The following is a 23212-nucleotide window of genomic DNA, read 5'->3' on the forward strand; positions in this document are numbered from 1 at the left end:
TCTATTGCCTCTTGCACACATGCCTTATAGTCACCTTCGACAAATGGTGGCTTCTTCTCCCCAAAAAAGATAGTAGGACACACACATTTTTGCTCTCTCTTTTCAGAAGACAGCACACAACCTAGCAACTATAAGAATAGCAGGTGGGGGTGAGGTCGTGCCTACAATGTCCAGCACCTTGTCAACCACTTCCAGTGTTTGCCAGTCTGCTCCATTACGAAGGAAGTCATGATTGAGGAAGCTGCCCGACATGTCAGTGGCGACCTGAGTTACTGGTGTTCAGATGATCCTCTGTCTGTAGACCTGTGTTGGGGGTCTCACCTCCTTCCAGCAGAATTGTGGCGTCCATCACCTCTTCTCTTTGGAGGGGCAAGTAGCTGAGAAGGCAGCTGATGCTACTGTTGATATTGTTCCAGCTACTGGTGCAGTTGGAAGTTATGTAGCTTTTGTTTTTACCCCTCATTGGAGGTGCAAGGAGAATCTGTATAATCTGCTCCCAGGCTTAGTCAATGCTTGCAGTAGGGCAGTACAGCTGAAGGTGTGTGAAGTTTTGGACAGATGAAGCGCCTTCCAACAAACCGACAATCACATGTCAAGCAGTGACACCACTCTTTGAGAGATGAAGTGCATTGAAATGCAGTTTCCCAAATGTCATGGCTCTTTAATGTAACTAATCAAAACCCTCCCAGCTTGTCAGTTTAACTGATGAAGCTTCGCACCCATTTCAGTGATGCTGGCAAGTTGCTGACAGATTGAGAAACCGGTCCTCTGGCTGTGCACTCCTGGAATGAGGGTTGTCCCAGTTCTTAACTGATTTCTAAAATTTCATTTATAACTTAACTGTCAAATCTAAGGAGAATTCCTGCTCAGTTTCAATCCCATCCCACAGAAAACCAAAGAGAGCGGGATAATGTCAGGATCTCAACCCAAAGTCAATTTTGGGGAGATTTAAATCATAGTTATTGTATTAGTGTAGAGATTAGCAGTGGATGAGAGGATATTGTGTGTTTATTACCAACTGTTTATTATATAGGAGTAAGTGTTGAATGCAATTAAGTAGTGTAAATAAATCTTTAGCTTTGTTTAAAATAAAAGGTATTTGTGGTCCTTGTGAACACACCAATCATCCTCGGATCAGAACCACAAAGAACACCACACCTATGTTCAATCAGTGCAAGTTTCCAAACACACTGATTAATATACATTTAAAATCATCCCAGGCGTTCTCTTTCTCTCTGGTGACACTGAAAAGTAACCTGAACTCTAGATTTTTTGCAAACATTTTAATTGGGGGGGGGGGGGGGGCAAACCTGGAGCAAAAGGTGTGCCGGGTACATTACCATGACAACAAATTTCATTCATCTTACGGGTCGATTGGAACACGAGACGCTGCTAATTAATTAAAAAGATGCCAAGAGTGGGAGAAGCTTAGCCATTGCCAGCAGATGGTGCTGCCTTGACATACTGTGTGGGGTAGCAGTATTATTTTGAGGTGTTTTGTTGAGAGACTGTTTACATGCAGGCTCACTGGCCGGGTGAGGTGGAGTGAGGGAGGTCTCCTTGCTGGCGGGGGCTCGTCGCCATGGCCTTGCTCTCTCTCTTCTCCCTCACCCTGCTGGCATGGCTGGCGCACCGCAGCCGCGGCTATGTGATCGTCAACTCCGTGTCCTGGGCAGTCACCAACCAGGAGGAGACCGTGTCCGCCGAGGAGGAGGAGGACGACGAGGGGGTGGACGTGCTGCCCAACCGCCTGTTCGCGAGCAGCAGTAGCATCTGGAAGGCAGGCCCCTACCCCGCCGCTGCTGTCTACCAGGAGCAGGACGCGAACGGTAGGGCCGTGGCCGAGCTGCCGAGTCCCAAAGAGGTCCTCAGCTTCCCCTCCAGAATGTTCTCCTACCGGAGGGAAGGGCTGGGCGCGAAGGGTCCCGAGCAGGTGCCCCCCGAGCCGTCCCAGCAGGAGAAGGCGCTGACGGCCCGCCGCCTGCTCCACTCCAGCAACTGGGGCTTCCTGGCCACTCTCTCCAGTCTGGACAAGGTACTGACTGACTGACCGCACCAACACCCCGGCCTGTAACATCTTTACTATTCAGACCGTTTTATCGCAGCATCAATAAAGAGTCAAATAATAAGACCGTGCTGCTGGGTACAGCAGTGATGGGGCTGTGTCAGGAATGAGTGTAATAACTTTGAAGGAATGCCCCCTTTCTGTGCCCTCAATGCTGCACCACAAACAGATGCAGGGCTGCGCTCCCAACGCTGGAAGACACCACTTCTTGCAGGAAATATTTTTTAAATGGTCACTTTTACCAAGTGTTTTGAAGTGTAAGCATTCAGTGATGTGATCTAAAATAGGCTGCCATCATCCAACCAGAAACAAAAATGTAGGTACTGACTTTTCTGGCACATTCTCCAAGTACAGTTATATTGTGGGCACAACATTTGGGAAGAAAGAGTAGAGATCCTTAACATTACTGAGCGTGGGTGGGGTTCAGCCCAGCCAATTTACCATTTTTACACCATGGAAAAGGCCTTACACTCTTGGGAGAGTGCTTACTCAAAAACGGACAGAAGTGACCATTGCAAGGACTGCACCCTGGGGGGGGGGGGGGGGGGGGGGAGAGCATATCAATGGTAACTGTGACCAGGGGGTCACTGTGATCAGATAGGCAGACTATGGTAAGGGAGGGAGGTCACTGAAGGTGGGCATTGCTACACAGGTGATCATTGCTGCCAGGAGACTTTCCATGGACCATGAAGTGCCCAAAAAGGAGGGCTATTCACCTTGGACTGGAGCCCTCTGGGAGGTTAGTTGGTCTTGCCATGTGGTGGCGGGTCCTCTCAACACTGGCAAAATGCCAATGGAGGGAGGACGTGTCTCCTAATTGACCACTTAAGTGGCTTAATTGAGCTCCCAGCCATTTTGCTAGCCTTCCAGTCCCCCTGTCACCAGTGGGCCCAGAAAATACTGGTCAACATTTCATACCGATGACTTTTCATCAGATGTGCCACATGCTGCCAGACCTGCTGAGTACTTCCAGCATATTCTGCTTTTATCTTATTTGTGTGTGAATTGGGATAATAATTAGCATTAAAACCATATATGAAATATGTGCAATCTGCTGAGGTACACAAAATTAACAGTGCAGCTTTTAAATAACCTGTTCTGGCTGACTAGTGCAAGAGCATGTGGCAGCGCAGCAGAGAAGTAAACAACAATGTTTAGTTCACTTATTTGATGTCCAACTAGCTCAACTGCGTACCCCTTGAATCTTTTTGTATCAGCTTTCAGCAATATCTTTCACAGAACCAGTTGGCACTGAAGGGACCAGGGCATGGCGCACTGGCAGAAAAGAGAATGGCACAATTTCAAAGTCTGACCTGCGAACACTCACTCGTGAAATTGAGATCGGAGGCACTGGGTGACTATGGCTGAAAATCTGCCCACTCGTGCCACCTAGACACAGATTTCTTTGTCACTGACAGCTCTCACTCCCTGAGCTGCAAAACAGTGCGGCAAAAAGTTCAGTCACTTGTCCAGGTCAGGCGATGGAATACTGCCATTCTCCCTTTTCTTTAATGGGCACCTGGATGCTAGTAAACTCTTCACCTTCTAACAGTTGTCCAACTTTCTCCCAGTGGCTAGCACTGCTGCTTTTCCCCATGTCTGCGTGGCTTTCCTCCGGGTGCTTCGGTTTCCTCCCACAAGTCCCGAAAAACGTGCTGTTAAGTAATTTGGACATTCTGAATTCTACCTCCGTGTACCCGAACAGGCGCCGGAATGTGGCGACTGGGGACTTTTCACAGTAACTTCATTGCAGTGTTAATGTAAGCCTACTTGTGACACTAAAGATTATTATTATTACAATGCACTCTGATTATGATGGGGGGCTGGAGTCATTAACTTGCAGAATCATAGAAATTTACATCATGCAAGAAGGCCATTCAGCCCATGTCTGCACCAGCTGGCAATGAGCCATCATCTTGACTTCAATTCTCTGCTCTTGGTCCATAATCTTGTAGGTTACAGCACTTTAAATGTATATTCAAGTACTTTTTCAATGTAATGTGGGCTTCTGCCTCTACCACCCTTTAAGGCAGTGAGCTCCAGATCCCCACAAGCCTCTGGATGAAAATGTTTCCCTCAAATCTAAACCTACCGCCTCTTACCCTAAATCTAAGCCTCCTGGTTATAGCCCCCTCAAGCAGGGCGATTAGGGTATTCTGATCCACTATATGGACACCTCATGATGTTATACACATTAATTATGTCTCCCCACAACCTTGTCAATTCCAAAGAAAACAACCTTCATCTATCCAATAGATCCTCATAACTATGTTTCATTCCAGGCAGCATCCTCATAGATATCTGTACCCTCTCTAGCTCAAGCACCTCTTTGCAAAAATGTGTTGATCAGAACTGCACACAGCACACAAGATGTGACTAGTCTTTTCTACAGTTCCAGTGCAACTTCCCAGCTCTTCTGTGCTTCAGCCAATAAAGACAAGTATCCCATATACCTTCTTGACTACTTTGTCTCCCTGTCCATCCACATTCAAGGATCTGTTTACACAAACTCCAAGGTCCATCTTTTCATTTCCACTCTCAGTATGCTACCACATACCTTGTTAGCCTTCCCCAAATGCATTACAAGACACTTCTGATTTAACTCACTTTTCATTATTACACCCACCTGGCTAGTGTATTGATATCTTCCTGCAGTTTACAACTTTCTTATTCATTATCAGCCATGTGCTTATTTTTTGTACAATCTACAAACTTCATAAACATAAGCCCTATATTCAGATTCAAATCATTGACATATACCACAAATAGCGAGGGACCTGGGACCAAGCCATGCCGGAAACAGCAGTCACAAAGAAAACCCATTAACCAATTACATTTTGCTTCCTTCCTCTGAAGTCATTATGGATCCAATTTACTATATTTCCTTGGATTCAATAGGCTTTTGAGTGGGTGACCAGTCCATCTTATGGGACCTTATCAAAATCCTTGCTAAAATTCATACTTAAAATATACTGCCCTCATTGACCCTCCCCTTTTTACCTCAAAAAGTTCTATCGCGTTAGTCAGACATGGGGCGGGATTCTCTGTCGGCTGACGCTGGAATTGGGTAATACAATTCCAGCGTCCAGCATCAGCCAACAGAGATTGGGCGGAGAACTGGTTTTGACACCAAAAATTTGGCAGGCGCCAAATTGAAATTCGCCAGTGCCTCGACAACGGCGTAATATGCGTTCTACTCTGCACGTGTAGTAAACACCCGTGGCATATCATTAGTGGGCCTGACCCATATTCTCTGGTGCCTCCATGATTCTCCGCCTCCACCAGAGTGAATTCCCGAGGGTAAGGTTCAGTTGTGTTTTAAAAAATTGTGAAATTGGCTAATGAGGGAGAGGGCGGAGGTAGGACAGGGGGAATTGCGACCGTGGGCTGCCAGGCTGGACACTGGCAGGCTGACGGTGGGTGGGTAGGGGGGGGGGCGTGGGGCCGGGGTGAACCCGCACAGGACTGGGACGGTGTCCAGGCATGGACCATCATTCCCTCGGCCTGCAAGGCAGCCATCTTGCTGCGCACCCCACTGACCACCCACCTTGACCTCTGGTTCTGCAGTGTGACATGAGCCTTATGGGTGCCCCCACCCCCGTACCCCACCCTTCACCCCACCACGCTGGTACACCAGCCCCCATCCACCACCCCGGTAGCCGAGTCCCCACCCCCACACTCTGCCATACCACCCCCGCAACCGGTCTCCACTTGCCGGCGAGGCATCACGCGGCCCACCAAAAGGCAACGCCCACAGCAGTCTCTTCGGGGACGATGCTGGACGGGGGTAGGGAGTATACCACTGGCAAGGGCAGCACCAGCCAATGGTACCCCTGCCAGCAGGGCGCCAGGGCCAGAGGCCCCCACGGTGCCAGGCACCGATGGGGCCTGGGGTGTGGTGAGGAGGGGGATATGCGGTGACAGAGATACAAGACCGACCGGGGTCACCGTGTAGCCCGTTGTACTTGGTTTGGCACGGGGGTGCGCACCATGCTCACATGTTCGTCTTTCACCCTCTGCAGACAATAGATACTGGAATACTACCAGCAATGGTGGCCTTCCGTCTAGTCACCACAGCTCTGGGGATGCATTGCGGCTGTATGAGCTGGAGCTACTCGAGGACGAGGAAGCTCGAGCAGCCGCAGAACAGAAGGGAGCCGGTGAGGATGTAGAGCCGGCCATCCAACAGGCTGGGGAGGGGGAGGAAATGCAAAGGAGGGGCTGCATGAGGCCTTGCATATACCGCCAGCGCCTGTCATTTGAGGACCTGCCGGACTGAACATGCCGTCGAAGACTCTGGCTGAGCAGAGGGACAGTGTGGCATATCTGCCAGATCATGGCGCATCTGGACCCCGGGGAATGGGGGAGGACACCCGCTCCTGGAGGCCGTCAAGGTAACGGTCTCCCTAAGTTTCTACGCAACGGGGGTCCTTCCAGGCGCCGAGTGGGGACCTGTCTGGGATGTCACAGAACTCGGTGCACAGGTGTATCTACACTCTCACGGAGTCCTTACATACCCAGTCGGCAGAATACATCCATTTCAATGCAGACCAAGCCCAACAGGATGCCCGGGCAGCAGGGTTCTCCGACATGTCCCAGGTCCAGGGGGTGATCAACGGGATGCATGTCACCCTACGAGCACCTGTAGATGACAGGCCACTCTACACAAACCGAAAGGGGTTTAATTCGATGAAAGGGCTGCTGGTATGTAACCCACAGATGCGCATCATGTATGTCCGTGCCCAATACTAGGGCAGTGTGCACGACGCCTTCATCCTGGCACACTTAATGATTCCTGACATGTTCGAGACTCCTCCCCGGCTGGAAGGTCGGCTCCTGGGCGATGGGGGTTATCCACTGCCGTCGTAACTGATGACATCTTTCCAAAGGCCACCCACCAATACAGTGGCCCGCTGCAACGACGCCCATGAAATGACCAGGGCCATGATCGAACGGTGCTTTGCCATCATAAAGAGGCGATTCAGGTACCTGGACCGCTCTGGAGGGGCCTTCCAGTTAGATGCTGAGAGGATCACCCGCATTGTGACGGCCTGCTGGATCCTCCTTAACATCGCGAAGCAGAGGGGTGACATGTTGGAGGAGGAGAATGAACGGCAGTCCTCATCCAAGGAGAAGGATGTCGGGAATGGCAAGGATGGACAGGGCATCATGTCCGGGCAGGCACGGAAGGCCACACGACGTGTGCGCCAGGGCCAATGTGCGCAAGATGCTCTGATAGCCTCCAGGTTCACCGATATGGAGGGGGGGGCGGGGGGGGGGGGGGGGCTGGACAGAGGCACGGACCCTGGAGTGGTGAGCTCTGGCTGAACTGTGATCCCTGAACCAAGCCCACCCCCAACATTAGCTAATGCCCCCCCTCCCCGTGCCCCCTCTACATCCGGCCCAAACCAGCCCACCCCTCATGCTCATCTGATAAAGCATCGAGGCAGGTTGCAACAGTGTGAACAGGTGTTTAATGTGACAACATATATAGAGATATGTTCCCTAACCCCTATCACTAAACTGTGCCCTGCATCTGTGCCAACCTAACTAGTGTCTAACTTTCCGGACTTATGGGCCCCAATGCTACATTTAGTGGGTCCCCAGATGGTACAGCAGAAGTAGAGGCGGCCTGCTGTGATTCCCACCCTGTGACCTGCCCGCTGCCCACCAGATCCGTCAGTACAGGAGGGGGAGGGGTAAGGCTGAGGTGCTGCAGTATTCTGGCACCTCCCCTGCGGGTGTCACCTGCACGGGATTCAGCACCTCCTCCTCCCTCAGGGGCGCAGTGGCCCCCGGGGTACTACAAGGAACGGGGGTGCGAGAGGAGCTATCCCCTGAGGCTCCCCCGCCACCTGGCACTGCCAGTCCTGGAGGCCCGCTGCAGTCTCGGCCACGGCTTGCATGCTTGTGGCCATGAAGCATAGGGAATGGACCACCTGTGTCTGGGACTGTGCAACATCACCTATTGACTGTGCCATCACCTTCTGGGCCTGTGCCACATCAGCCAATGACTGCACCATCTCCCTCTGGGACTGGGCCAACTCTCTCTGAGTCTGTGCCACATTGACCAGCGGCTGGGCAATGCTGCTGACACTCTCAGCCATTGTCCGCTGTGAATGGGTCACACTCAGGAGCGCCATTGCAATGTCCTGGTGGCTCTGGCACATGACTACCTGTGAGAGGGCAGCACTGGGCCTCGGCCAGCGCCTGCACAAAATGCACCAGGTCTTAGACATGCTGATCCATAGCCACAACTCTCACCACCAAGGCCTCCACCGTGGACACCACCCATGCTGTGTTGGCCAGGATGGCACGCATGGCCGGCACCACCTCCTGCTCCTGCGCACTGTTGGACTCCTCGACCTGCACCTGCAGGTGCTGGATGCTCGCCGCCAACCCCTGATATAGTCCCTGGCTCTGCGACTGCATCTCCACGATTGATGGGACTGCTTGTTCCAGAAACCTGTCTGGACGGCAGCTAGTCCCTGGGGTCAGCCCGCCCTCTGGGGTCAGTCCACCCCCTTGGGAGTTCCTACCTCCACCTGATGTACCTGAACATGTGTGTGGTGAACACCAGTGAGTGTCCCAGGAGCCTCTTCACTATAGTGCCCAAATGAGGTGAGTGTCTCTGGGATGGTGGAGGGTGTTGGAGACAGCTGTGACGGGAAATCGGTGTCAACATCGGACTCGAGCTCTGGGGTCTCCTGGGTTTCGGGCATATGGGTCACCTCCACGTAAGTGTCGTCATCGTTGCTCGGCTCCCAGGATTCGGACTATGGCTATGGAGGCAGGACACCAGAGGGGACCGCCCAATTAGGAACAGGTCCCGCAAGACACATGATTAGATGGCGGGTCGGGGGATAGTGGGGCTGGTGTGAGGGTGGTGTGGGGTTGAAGGTGGTGGGGGTGAGGATGGTGTGGGAGTAAGGATGGTGTGGGGGTGAGGATGGGTTAGGGGAGGGTTGACACACGTGGCACGGGGAACTGCAACTCAGCGGGGTCTCACTTCCTTTCCCGATGCCGATCTCAACCCCGGTGGCTGCCTTTTCCTCGGGCCCGCCGACCATGTCCAGGGCCTGCTGCTCTGCCGCAGTGAGGAGACACAGGCCCGGCGGTCGCCCTCTAGTCTTCTCCAGCTCCTGGCGTTTATGAATGGCCTCCTCCTGGGTGTGTGGGGGGTGGAGGGGATGGGGGGGGGGGGGGGGGGGGACACAAAAAAATGCACAGTGTTAGACAGTCCGACACATGCACCCCAGTTGGTGAGTAGCTATGGCATAAGTAATCAGGGCACCTGGCCATGGCAGCTGGTATGGGTGGCGATATGTGGTGCAGGATGTGGCCCTCCTACTGCCCTCCTGGTTGGGGGGGGGGGGGGGGGTTACGGTTGTGCGGGACAGGGGGTTAGTGCCAGGGGCACAGTGCTACCTACTCACCCTGATTGCCCTGTGGAGAGTTTGCAGTTTTTTTTACAGCATGGCAGGACTTTCCGGATGGTGTTGCTAGTGGCACTGACCACCTCTGCCATCTACGCCCAGGCACGGCGAATGGCGGCGGCTGCCAGCCTCCTTCCCAGGCCGGGGTACAAGGTCGTCCGCCACTCATCCAAGGCATCCAATAGGGTCTCAATCTCAGCATCGGTGAATTGTAGAGCCATGCGCTTTGCCATCTTGTTGGCTGGGATGGTGTGTGTGGGGAGTGAAGTGTGTATATGCGGTTGAGGCTTATCAGCCTCCTAAGTGTCAATCGTGAATCTGGCACCATTCTCATTGGAATCGATTGAAGGGTGGGAGGTTTAATGGGGGGATTTGAGGAAAAACTTTTTTACCCAAAGAGTGGTGATGGAATACACTGCCTGGGAGAGTGGCAGAGGTGGGATGCCTCACATCCTTTAAAATGTACCTGGATGAATACTTGGCACGCCATAACATTCAAAGCTGGGGGCCAAGTGCTGACACGGTGGATTAGGTGGGCAGGTCAGGGCCTTTCATGTGTTGGTGCAGACTTGATGGGCCGAAGGGCCACTTCTGCACTGTAGTATTCTGTGTTCACATGGTGCCGGAACAGTCACTGAATCGGTCCAGGTGCGGTGCCAGTTTTGCTGTCATGGAAGTCCACAAATCCTGCCCCGACATCAACACTTAGTCGAAGGAACGGAGAATTCCACCGGTGATCTTGCCTTATAGTCCATGCTCACTGCCTTGGACTAATCCATGTCTTTCTAAATTAAGTAAGAAGTCTTACAACACCAGGTTAAAGTCCATCAGGTTTGTTTCAAACACGAGCTTTCGGAGCGCAGCTCCTTCCTCAGGTGAATGGCGAGGTATGTTCCAGAAACATTTATATAGACAAAGTCAGAGATGCTGGACAATGCTTGGAATGCGAGCATTTGCAGGGAATCAAATCATTACAGATCCAGGGAGAGGGATAATCTGTAATGATTTGATTAGCTGCAAACACTCGCATTCCAAGCATTGTCCAGCATCTCTGACTTTGTCTATATAAATGTTTCTGGAACATATCTCTCCATTCACCTGAGGAAGGAGCTGCGCTCCGAAAGCTCGTGTTTGAAACAAACCTGTTGGACTTTAACCTGGTGTTGTAAGACTTCTTACTGTGCTCACCCCAGTCCAACGCCGGCATCTCCACATCATTTCTAAATTAAGGTTTACCTGTCCCACAAAAAATATCATTTAATTTTCCTACCACAGAAGTTTAGACTCACTTGTAATTACTCAGTTAATCCCTGACTACCTTTTTAAATAATGGTACACTGCCAGCAGTACTCCAGTAACCAGAGAATTGGAAAATGATGGTCAGAGCTTCTGTTATTTCTTCTCTTGCTTCCCAACATAACAGTTGACTATCCATTTCCCCCAACAGTAAAGGGCGGCACGGTGGACAGCACTGCCGCCTCACAGCGCCAGGGACCCGGGTTTGATTCTGACCTCGGATGACAGTCTGTGTGGAGTTTGCACGTTCTCCCTGTGTCTGCGTGGGTTTCCTCCGGGTGTTCCGGTTTCCTCCCACAATCCAAAGATATGTGCGAGAGGTGGGTTAGCGATGCTAAATGTTCCGCTTAGTGTCCAAAGGCTGGGTGGGGTTATAGTGCTAGGGCGGGGGATTGGGCCTAGGTAGGGTGCTCTTTTGAAGGGTCAGTACAGACGCGATGGGCTGAATGGCTACTTTCTGCACTGTAGGGATGCCCTGATTCTAAATGTTTGTATGAAATTTCTTTCTCTACTGTAAAATACTGATAGCACCACATTGCTTACATCAACTATCACATGAAACTTGACAGACATTTCTTAGCTGTGAGCCTTCAACTTAACCAGGTTTGTTGCAGGAGGATTTGACACAAGGAGGCAGCATCCTCAAACTAAATTACTTCATGCCCTATGAGAAGTTTATGAAACTCATGGAGGGCACTCTGCTTTTGGTGTGGGAGGTGGTGAGGTTGAGGGAATACTGCTCATGTCAGCTTAATGACTGAGCATCTAATGTATTAGCCTGACATCCCTGTGACGCAGTGCAGAACCACAAGCTTCCACTTCTCTATTGCCTGAACCCCAAGGTGGCGATTCAAATTTTAGCCTTTGTCCTCCTTTCCCACTGATCTACCACAGAGCTGGGAAAGGGCGGGTGGGTCACAATGAAGGAGGATGATGATTATGAGTAGGAAAAATAAAAAGAATGTGCCATCTCCAGATGAGCTATGTTGATGAAGAGAGTGTTGAAGGAGATGGATTCAGATTTGAGGCCACCAATGAGTTCCTACAGAGAGCTTCTGCTGTATGATCCTGTCTAGAGTACGATACTGTCTGGTCACTATTTCCATACTAGCTTGTCATGTAACATGGTGCTTGCTTTGTTGATTGCATTGTTTGAACACATTGAATATTTGAGTCTGTCAGAATTTCTAGGTTTCTTTCACCTTCACGCAGAGCACTCAAAACCATTCAAAGAGTACAAATATTGTTTATCATTTTGTTCCTAAAAGTAGCACTTTACATTTGTCTACATTATATTTCATTTGTCATTGTTCTGTCCAATTAACCCATTTTAATCCACTCATATTTTTAAAATTTCTGCACTGCTTTTTCTATTTTCACTGATCCTCCTAAGTTTGATATCGTGCAAATTTGATCATGTTGCACTGTGTTTCTAAATCCAGATCACTTGTAGAAATCATAAACAGTGGGTGAAATTCTCCGTTGGGGAGACTATATTATCCCGCCGGAGCTGATCAGCAAGTGATTCCCAATCCTTTATTTGCATGGCGAGGATTGCGAGGGACTCCTCAGGAAATCCCACTATTGGGCTGCCATTTTGAGCGGGCGGCCCAATAGTGAGGCCATCCCCCATCACAATTCAGCCTCTCAATCATCCCCACCCCCGCTGCACTATTTAGCCCCCCACCCATGGATTTTCTGCCCCTCCCTAAGCCAGGTGCAGGAGTGACCTGCTCTCCCCCCCCCCCCCCCCCCACCCCGCCAAGACTCCCTGAATAAAGAAATCCACTCCCCCAAAGACCCATAAATAAAGGCACCCCGAGAATCTCTAGATAAAGGGCCCCCCAGAGGCTCCCTAAATAAAGCCTCTCACCAGAGACCCCCCAAAATAAAAAGTCCTCCAGAGACCCTATAAGTAAAGGGATCCCCCCAGAGACCGCCTAGAAGAGAGACTCCAGAAGAGAGACCCCCACCAGGAAGCCCCGAGAAGAGAGAGCACTATCGGGAAGACCTCTGACTCCTGTCTGGAAGCTCGGAAGCAATCCAGACAGAGGCAGTTAAAAAAATTACTGCTTTGACATTCAGCTGGGCAATGCGCCTGCTGGTTCGTACACAGGTCTTACCTTTTGATTCCCTTGTCAGCCAAAAATCTATCTAAGTTATAAAAGTATTCAATGACCCTGTCTTCACAGTTCTCTGGGGAAGAGAATTCCACAGGCTAAAGAGAAAAATAAACCTTAATCTTAAATGGGAGACCGCTTATATTTAAACTGTCTCCCCTTGTTCTAGTCTCTCCCACAAGGAGACATCCACCCTGTCAACTCCCCTTAGGATCTTGTATGTTTCAAGAAGATTATGTCTCATTCTTCTAAACTCCAATGGATACAGGTACAACCTATCCAATCTTTCCTCATAAAACCAACTCTTCATCCCAGATATCAGACAAAGGGTGGCACAGTGGTTAGCACTACTCCCTCACAGAGCCAGAGAGCCGGGTTCAATTCCAGTCTTGGGAGACTGTGTGGAGTTTGCACGTTCTCCCCGTGTCTGCGTGTGTTTCCTCCGGGTACTCTGGTTTCCTCCCAAAATCCAAAGATGCAGGTTAGTTGGATTGGCCAATTAGCCATGCTAAATTGCTCCTCATTGTCCAAAATCTTAGGGGGGGGGGGGTTTACTGGGTTATGAGGATAGGGTGGGAGCACGGGTCTAGGTAGGATGTTCTTTTGGAGGGTCAGTGCAGATTCAGTGGATTGAAGGGCCTCCTTCTGCACTGTATTAATTATATGAACCTTCTCTGCCCTGGTCCTAATGCAATTATATCATTTGTTAAATAGGAGACCAAAACTTTACATAGTACACTAGATGAGGGGCGGAATTCTCCGCAACGGCCGACGCCGTCGTGAAACCCGGAGTGTTTCACGACGGCGTCGGAGGCCGCTCCTCGCCCCCTATTCTCCCCCCCCCCGGGGGCTAGGAGCGGCGTTTCGTGCAACTCGGCCGCCGGGCCTTGATGCTGGCGTCAAGGCGGCGCACCGAGAATGATGCGGCCGGCGGCGCCTAATGACATCAGCTGCGCATGCGCAGGTTGGCCGGCGCCAATCCGTGCATGCGCGGTTGCCGTCTTCCCCTCCGCTGCCCCACAAGACATGGCGGCTTGATCTTGCGGGGTGGCGGAGGGGAAAGAGTGCTTCTCTTAGAGACGCTGGCCCGACGATCGGTGGGCACCGATCGCGGGCCAGTCCCCTCCCGAGCACAGCCGTGGTGCTCGATCCCCTCTCCGCCCCCCACAGGCCCCAAACTTACCTTCTGCGCTATGTTCACGCCGGCAGCGACCAGGTGTGGTTGCCGCCGACGTGAACAGGTCGGGAACGGCAGGCTGCTCGGCCCATCCGGGCCAGAGAATCGCGGGTCGCCGTTTTTCACGGCGACCCGCGATTCTCCGAGCGGTGCAACACGCCAATTTGGGGGGGGGGGGTGGGAGAATCGCGGGAGGTGCCAGAGCGGCCCTCCCGCGATTCTCCCACCTGGCGTGGGCAGCGGAGAATCGTGCCCGAGATCTCGGCAACACCCTGTACGACTGTAACAAAACTTTCCTACTTTTATATTCCATTCTCACAGTCACAGAATAATACAGTGCAGAAGTGGTCCTTTGGCCCATTGAGTCTGCACCGACGCATGAAAAACACCTGACCTGCCACCTTGCAATAAAGAATAATATGCCATTTGCCTTTATAACCATTTGGTGTTTCTGCACACTAGCTTTTTGTGACTCATGCACCAGGACACCCAGGTCCTTGTGTTCTGCAATCTCTCTCCGTTTAAATAATGTTCAGTTTTTCTATTCTTCCTGCCAAAGTGAACAAATTCTCATTTCCCCACATTATACTTCCATCTGCCAAATTTTTGTCAACTCACTGAACCTATCTACATCCCTTTGCAGAAATATTGCCATGTGCAATTATGTTTGTATTCTTGCTTCTGTGTTTGTTCAACTCCGGCTGCTATTTATTTTATAACCTTGAGCGGCTTACTGCTGTGGTACATGATTCAAGTATCAGAGGGACGCATTGCTGAGACAGCATCTACTTGCAACAATCTGGACTCTGTGCAGAGAGCAACAACCCTTTATAGAACATTTCTCCAAGTGTTGCTTTGTGAAGCATCATTATTATTCATGCAAATTACTACCTTCCAATCTCGGTCCCACATACTAATATCCATGTAAAAACAAGGTATAAACAGTAGCTTGACTACAATTCAAACCTTACAATTCCATATTTTTCAATGATTGGTAACACAATCCTATGGAATAAAAAATAATATCTCCTTGCATTACACAATTTATTTTTCTCAAACCTGATGGATACTTTTTTTATCTGATGCAGGTCATTTATTAAATACATTTTATAGCATTATGATGACTGCAAGTTTGAACATTTGGCCAACCATGATACTAATCAGCTCCAGGTGCAGGAAAGAACACTGTAATTAAACACCCACACAGATAATAGTGGCACTTGGTTGTTAAACACCAAATTATATTCTACTGCGGAGAAGCATCATGCAGCACTAGTTATCACAAAAACATAAAATGAAATGGCTTAAAAGGTCATTATTAAGCATAACTGCGTGGTGACTAAATTAAAATTGCTGAATGTTATCCAAGAAAGGTTCAATCTATGTAAGAAAATAAAATGGTTGTTGGAGAATGTAACTAAAAATGCTTTTCCATTCAAACATTTTTTGTCTACTTTCGTCGGCTGTCACTGTCTGTACACAATCCAGTTTTTTTCCTCCTGACTGTCGTCATAATTCACGCACTTTGGTTCTTAATTCTGAAGGCAATCCTCGTATTGCTATTGTGGATCCCAATTTCAGTGGAACTCGTCCATTTACCTTGCAAAATGTTTCTGGGTTGTTTATATTTATCTGCACACTTCCAGTTTATTTCAGTGGCTGGTTTTATGACCCACATTGTCTTTGGAAGGTGGCAGAGTGTCACACACGAGACTTTGACTTTGCTTTAGAAACTGCATTGAACAATAACTGAACAAAAAATATATAATCACAGAATCCTTACAATGCAGAAGGAGGCCATTCGGCCCATCGGGTCGGGACCCACCCTCCAAAAGAGCACCCTATATAGGACCAGTCCCCTGCCCTATCCCGTAACCTCACGCATTGATCTGTAACAGTACATAAAAAGAACTTGGGAAGATGGCACAGGGTGAATGACAAGCTCACATAACCAGTGGCAACGAGAGGCCACAATCATTATAACCTCAGCCCTAATCACAGATAGAAATGGCAGCATGGCTGAGAGGCAGAAAATTGTGCAGCATCTGGCCACCATCCCCGATGGAAGTAACCTGGCAAGGGAAGTGATGGGGATAGGTTTAGGAAGGGGAAGAGAAGCCCAGGAGTGGGGAGACCCGAGGACTCCTGACCCACAAGGAAATGTTTAAAACAAAATGGGCCTCATTATACAGCCCATGTCCCAACCCATGGCAGCTTTCTTGGTATAGTTGCGTCCTGATGTTTAAATACTTAGGAAGCCCTCTTTGAGGGCTTCCTGTGCCTTCTGAAATCCAGGAGCAAAATGGCAGCAGGTGGCCATAATGTAAATCCCCCACACATTCCATTTTTGTCAAGTTTGGCAGGGTAAAATCGACCCTCGTGTTTCCTCGTAACTGGCAATGTTATTACATAGCAACCCTTTTTTATTACCATCTGTAGAAGCTATCTGATTGGACAGAGACTTCAATCTGAGGCACGCAGGTTGTTTTTATATTTGTTTTCCAGTTGCTGTTGAAGATGGCATGAATGCATTTATTATCCATGTGTAGTTGTCTTGAGGTGTTCGTGCTGGGCCCTATTGAACTGCTGCAGTCCATGAGGTGATGACGTTAGATGAGGAATTCCAGGATATCGACCCAAGGATGAAGAACGGCAAATTATAATGGCAAACTCAGCCTTGTTGACCCCAAAAAGTCCTCCTTACTAACATCTAGGAGCTTGTGCCACAGACGGTCTCACAGACGAGTCAAACAACAGCTTGACATAGTCATACTCACGTAATCATCAACATCCATATGTATATCCTGTCCCACCGGCATGACATATCCACCAAAGGTGGCGGCTGCACTGTGGTATACAGTCAGGAGAAAGTTGATCTGGAGTCCTCAACATTGACTGTAAACATAGTCAAGGAATCCTCCTGCCGATTATAACTTCCCACTCTCCCCTCAGCTGTTGTATTAGTACTCCTCCTTGTTGGACATCACTTGGAGCAGGCAGAATATACTCTGGGTTGGGACCTTAATGTCCATCACCAAGAGTAGCTCAGCAGCACCACTACTGACCAAGTTGGCCAAGTCCTAAAACACGTGGTTGCTAGACTGGGTCTGTGGCAGGTGGTGAGGAAACCAACAAGAGGGTAAAACCTGCTTGATCCTGTCCTCTCCAATCTACCTGTTGCAGATGCATTTGTACATGACAGTATTGGTAGAATTGATTGCTGCACAGTTCTAGTGGAGATGAAGTCCCGTCTTCACAGTGTGTTGTATGACACTACCATTGTATAAATGGGATAGATTTCAAACAGATCTGGCAACTCAAGAATGGCCATCCCATGAGGCACTGTGGGCTATCTGCAGCAATAGAATTGTATTCAACCACAAACTGAAACCTTATGGTCCAGCAAATGCCCACTCTACCATTACCAACAAGCTAGAGAATCAATCCTCGTTCAATAAAGAATGCAGAAGGGCCTTCCAGGAGTAGAACTAAGCATACCTAAAAATGAGGTTTCAACTTGTTGAAGCTACAATATAGGACTGTTTTCAGGTGGAAGCAGAATGCAATACACAGAGCTAAGAGATTCCGCAACTAACAGATCAAATCTAAGATCTGCAGTCCTGCCATGTCAAATCCTGAATGGTGGTGGGCAATTAAACAAATTACTGGAGGAGGAGACTCCACAAACATCCCCATCCTTGATGATGGGGGAGCTCAGCACATCAGTGCAAAAGATAAGGCTGAAGCATTTGTAACCATCTTCAACCTAAAGTGCTGAGTGGATGATCCATCTTAGCCTCTTCCTGAAATCCCTTGTCACAGATGCCAGTCTTCAACCAATTTGATTCACTCTATGTGCTATTAAGAAATTAAAGAATAGAAGTAGACCACTCAGCCCGTCGAACCTCCTCCACTATTCAATATGTTCATGGCTGATCGGGCACTTCAATGCCACATTGGGCGGAATTCTCCGCAAAGCCCAACGCCATTGTGAAACCTGGAGAGGTTCACAACGGCGTCGGAGGCTGCTCCTCGCCCCCTATTCTCACCCCCCCGGGGGGCTAGGAGGGCCGTGCCATAAATCTCGGCCGCAGGGCTTTGTCGCTGGCGTCATGGCCCGGCGCGCTGAGAATGACGCGGCCGGCGCTTAATGACGTCAGCCGCGCATGCGCGGTTGGCGTCTTCCCCTCCGCTGCCCCGCAAGACGTGGCGGCTTGATCTTCTGAGGCGGCGGAGGGGAAAGAGTGTGTCCCTTTGAGATGCCGGCCCGACGATCGGTGGGCACCGATCGCGGGCCAGTCCCCTCCCAAGCACGGTCGTGGTGCTCACTCCCCTCTCCGCCCCCCACAAGCCACAAACCAGCTTTTGGCGCCATGTTCACGCCGGCAGCGACCAGGTGTGGTTGCCGCCGGCGTGAACCAGTAGGGAATGGCAGGCCGCTCAGCCCATCCTGGTCGGAGAATCGGCGGTCGCCGTGAAAAACGGCGGTCCACGATTCTCCAAGCGGTGCGACACGCCATTTTGGGGGGGGGTGGGAGAATCGTGGGGGTGCCAGAGCGGCCCTCCCGCGATTCTCCCACCTGGCGTGGGAGCGGAGAATCGCGCCCATTATCTCCAAACCCTTTATATTATTGTTAATCTGAAATCTATCAATGTCTACCTAAAACATACTCAGTAACTGAGCTTTCATGGCCCTCTGGGGTAGAGAACTGAAATGGCTGAAGACACTGGATGCTGCAAAGGCTATGGGCCCTGACAACGTTACAGCAATAGTACTGAAGGCTTGTTCTCCAAAACTAGCCAAGTCCCTAGCCAAACTGTTCCAGTTTAACCACAATACTGGCATCCACCTGGCAAAAATTCTCAGCTATGTCCTGTCCACAAAAAGCAGGACACTCCAAGCCAGTCAATTATCGCCAATCAGTCTATTCTTAATCATTAGCAAAGTGATGGAAGGGATCATCAACTTTGCTATCAAGTGGCACGTATTCAACAATAACCTGTACACTGTTCCCAGTTTGAGTAATGCCAGGGTCACTCACTTCCTGACTTCATTACAGCCTTGATTTAAACATGGTCAAAAGAATGAACTAGAGATAAAGTGAGAATTACTACTCTTCACATCAAGGCAACATTAAACTGTGTGGCAGCAAGGTGCCCCAGCAAAATGGAAATCGGGGAAAAGTCTCCAATGGTTGCATTCATCCCGAGCAGAAAGGAAGATTGATGTGGTTGTTGGAAGGGAATCATCTCAGCTCCAGGACATCGCTGCAGGAGTTACTCAGGGCAGTGTCCTTGGCCCAACCACCCTCAGCTTGTTCATCAATGAGCTACCCTCCATCATAAAGCCAGAAGTGGGGGTGTTTGCTGATGAATGCACAATGTTCAGCGACATCTGTGTCTCCTCAGTTACTGAGGCAGTCTGTGTCCATATGCAGCAATATCTGGGCTTCAGACGTGGGCTGATAATTACCAAGTAACATCCACATCATACAAGTGCCAGGCAATGACAATCTCTAAAAAAGAGAATCTAACCATCTCCCTTTGACATTCCATGCTATTACCATTGCTCAATTATTAACTGTCAACATCCTGGAGATTACTATTGACCAGAAACTGAACTGGACTAGCCATATAAAATACTGTGGTTACAAGAGCAGGGCAGAGGATGGGAACTCTGCAGCAAGTAACTCACCATCTGACTCTCCAAAGCCTATCCGCCCATCTATAAGGCACAAGTCAGGAGACTGATGGAATACTCTTGCCTGGATGAATGCAGCTCCAACAACACTCAAGAAGCTTAACACCATCGGGAGAAAGCAGCCCGCTTGATGGTACCCCATCCACAAACATTCACTCCCTCTACCACCAACATACAGTGGCAGCAGTGTGTACCATGTACAAGATGCACTGTAGGAAATCACCAAGACACCTGAGACAGCACCTTCCAAACCCATGATCTGTACTGCCTAGAAGAACAAGGGCAGCAGGTGCATGGGAACGCCACAGCCTGCAAGGTCTTGTCCAAGCTACACATTATCCTGACTTGGAACTATATTGCTGTTCCTTCACTGTTGCTTGGTCAAAATCTTATCAGCCCTTTCCAACAGTACTTTGGATATACCTACACCACGTGGATTACAGCAGTTCAAGAATGTGGATCATCACCACTTTCCCAAGAGAATCCGGAATGGCAATAAATGCATGCCGAGCCAACAGTGCCCACATTCTGTGAATTAATGAATTTATAAAAATTCCTTCCATTATGGCAAGGACTGTCACACTTCAAGACCACCCAATCATTGTGTTGGTGTGGCAGATCTAGTTACGCTTCTGGCCCAGGTGAAGCCCCCCTCCCCCATCCACCAATCAGGCGTTGATGATGGCAAACCAGGTGATGGTGTGTGTTGCAGTTGAAGGTGCTGTGGATATTACCCTCCTTTGTTAGCCATTATTGGCTGCATTGCTATTGGAGGAGTGGTTAGATAGATACCAGTAATGTAGTTTCCCAGCTTAGTTAAGGGGCTAACTAGTTATGCGCAATTTTTCATTGTTGTCAGGGCCTGTGGCTTTTTCTGCATTTGGTACACTCAAGACATTTCGTAAGGTCATGTGGAGTGAACTGAATTGGCTGGACACCAGAATCTATGATGGTTGTGATCAATATTGCAGCTAAGCTGCATGAGTGCTTGGCCGTTCAGCAGACCCCACTTCCACATAAATGTTGCATGACCTACTTAGCAAAGGGAAATTGGCAGTGATTTCAGGAGAAAGCTGAGCACGATAGGCCACTGGACATATTTTGGATGAAGACACTAGCAAACATTTCAGCCATGTCTCTTGCATTCACATATTATGCTGCACCACGGTTGAAGATGGCACTGTATGTAGAGTCGCCTGCAAATGTATTTGCTTAGTTGTTCACAACCATTCCCGATTGGATTTTATGAGGCTACAAAGCCTTGTGGTAATAGGTTGGTTATTGGATTCTTAGTTCTGCCTTAAGCCAAACATGAATCCAATAGATACAAAAGTTGAATACTTACTGACAGGAGGCAAGTTTTGAATCGTTGATATCCTGACGATGTTATTCTCGTTAACTCAGTGGAGGAGCTACAAGATGGCTTGATCAAGTTACCCAGAAATACAATCTTCTGATCAATGTTGACAAGACAAACAAAACGGGGATGGCTGGAAAGAAGGCTCGATTCGGATTAATGGATGGATCACCCAGCATTGACCTCGGCACTACTTCCACTTCCTTGGGTCACTCATCTCTCAAGATATAGAGTCCACCAAAGAACATATTGATTTATTCATTCCTGGATTGGGTGTCACCCTCAAGGACATTATGAACTCACTTAAAAGAGTATGGAGGAGCCAGATAATCCCCATTATAACAAACAACTCATTTTCGAAAGCCCTCGTGAGGCTGTAAAAGCTGGTCCACCTGGAAGAGTGACAACGCTCAAATAAGTGTATTCGCAATGAAAGGATTCAGTTGAACATTACATCGGTCATAGGCAGCCAAACGGACAAACAAGTGGGTTCTTGAGAAAACTGGCGTAAAGAGGAATTGAGGTAATAATATCAAGGAAGCTCATATTTTGGACATGTTATGTGAACAGGAGGAGAATGTTTGGAGAAAGAAGTAATGCAAGACAAAACACCTGGAAAACGTACACAAGAAAGACCCAAAGTGGCAAAGATAATAATAATCTTTATTCGTGTCACAAGTAGGCTTACATTAACACTGCAATGAAGTTACTGTGAAAATCCCCAAGTCGCCACACTCCGGCGCCTGTCCGGATACTCTGAGGGAGAACTCAGAATGTCCAATTCACCTCACAAGCATGTCTTTCGAAACTTGTGGGAGGAAACTGGAGCACCCGGAGGAAACCCACGCAGACACGGGGAGAACGTGCAGATTCCGCACAGACAGTGACCCGAGCCGGGAATCAAACCCGGGGCCCTGGCGCTGTGAAGCAACAGTGCTATCCACCATGCTCCCATGCCGCCTAATGGTTTAGCACAGTGGGCTACACAGCTGGCTTGTAATGCAGAACAATGTCAGCAGCGCGGGTTCAATTCCCGTACTGGCCTCCCCGAACAGGCGCCGGAATGTGGCGACTAGGGGCTTATCAAAATAACTTTATTGAAGCCTACTTGTGACAATAATTATTATTATACTCTTAGCAGAATGGCATAGTGTCACTTTGCTACAGAAAATATGCAACAAAGAAAAAGACACATACCTTCCCTCCTCGGGCAACACAATAATGGTTCGACACAGTAGCACAGTAATTAGCACTATAGCTTCACAGCTCCAGGGTCCCAGTTTCCCCTCTTGGGTCACTGTCTGTGAGGAGTCTGCACGTTCTCCCCGCGTTTGCGTGGGTTTCCTCCGGGTGCTCAGGTTTCCTCCCACAGTCCAAAGATGTGCTGGTTAGTTGGGGTTACTTGGATAGAGTGGAGGTGTGGCTTACGTAGGTTGCTCTTTCCGAGGGCCGGTGCAGACCCGTTGGGCCGAATGGCCTCCTTAAGCACTGTAAATTCTATGATCTATGATCTTAGACACTATCGGCATGATTGCCCACTCTGGGAACATCACATCTGAGGTGGATCCTGTCTTCTGTATAATAGGAGCCTGGCATAACAAGGGTTAATGTGTGACTGGGTACAGTACTGCGCACACTGTGATGTAAAGGAACACAAGAACCAAGTTTAGAGGGAAGTCTAGGACTGGACAGAGATATCTGTAGAGGCAGGACTGGAGACTGCTCCTAGCTTAAACCTTATACAGTATTTATGTACAAAGTTACTAGTAGTTAATAAACACTTACTGTTAAACTATACAAGACTCGGAACTGCTTCATGAGACCTACCAAACTACACACGGCATCTTACAACATGGTGGCATCAACAGAACCTCACAGAGACTGGAGAAGCAATTTAACACCTGGAAGATTCAAAAAGCAGAATTCTGAATTGGTGAAAAGCACCAGAAGAAAAAGCGCAGAACGAGATCACCAAATAAAAGCTCCAAAGCAAGAGGCGCAAAAGAACTCTACACCGCAGTAGTAAAGTCCATTGAATCTCGTGGAAATCCAGCTTCAAT

The 23212-nt window shown here is 49.2% G+C and overlaps 1 protein-coding gene across 2 annotated transcripts in view; it reads left to right on the forward strand.

The window, feature by feature from the left end:
* The first annotated feature begins 1356 nt into the window (after positions 1–1356).
* Positions 1357–23212, forward strand: part of creg2 (cellular repressor of E1A-stimulated genes 2) — a 44952-nt gene continuing 23096 nt past the window's right edge. Inside the window, exon 1 of one of the 2 annotated variants that reach the window (XM_038818683.1) lies at positions 1357–2035. In XM_038818683.1, coding sequence (XP_038674611.1) covers positions 1583–2035 — 453 coding nt within the window. In that variant the 5' untranslated portion in view covers positions 1357–1582. The remainder of the gene's footprint in view (positions 2036–23212) is intronic. The other variant, XM_038818684.1, reaches the window with a different exon arrangement.

Source organism: Scyliorhinus canicula, chromosome 14 (assembly GCF_902713615.1).
Source record: "Scyliorhinus canicula chromosome 14, sScyCan1.1, whole genome shotgun sequence".
NCBI lineage: Eukaryota > Metazoa > Chordata > Chondrichthyes > Carcharhiniformes > Scyliorhinidae > Scyliorhinus > Scyliorhinus canicula.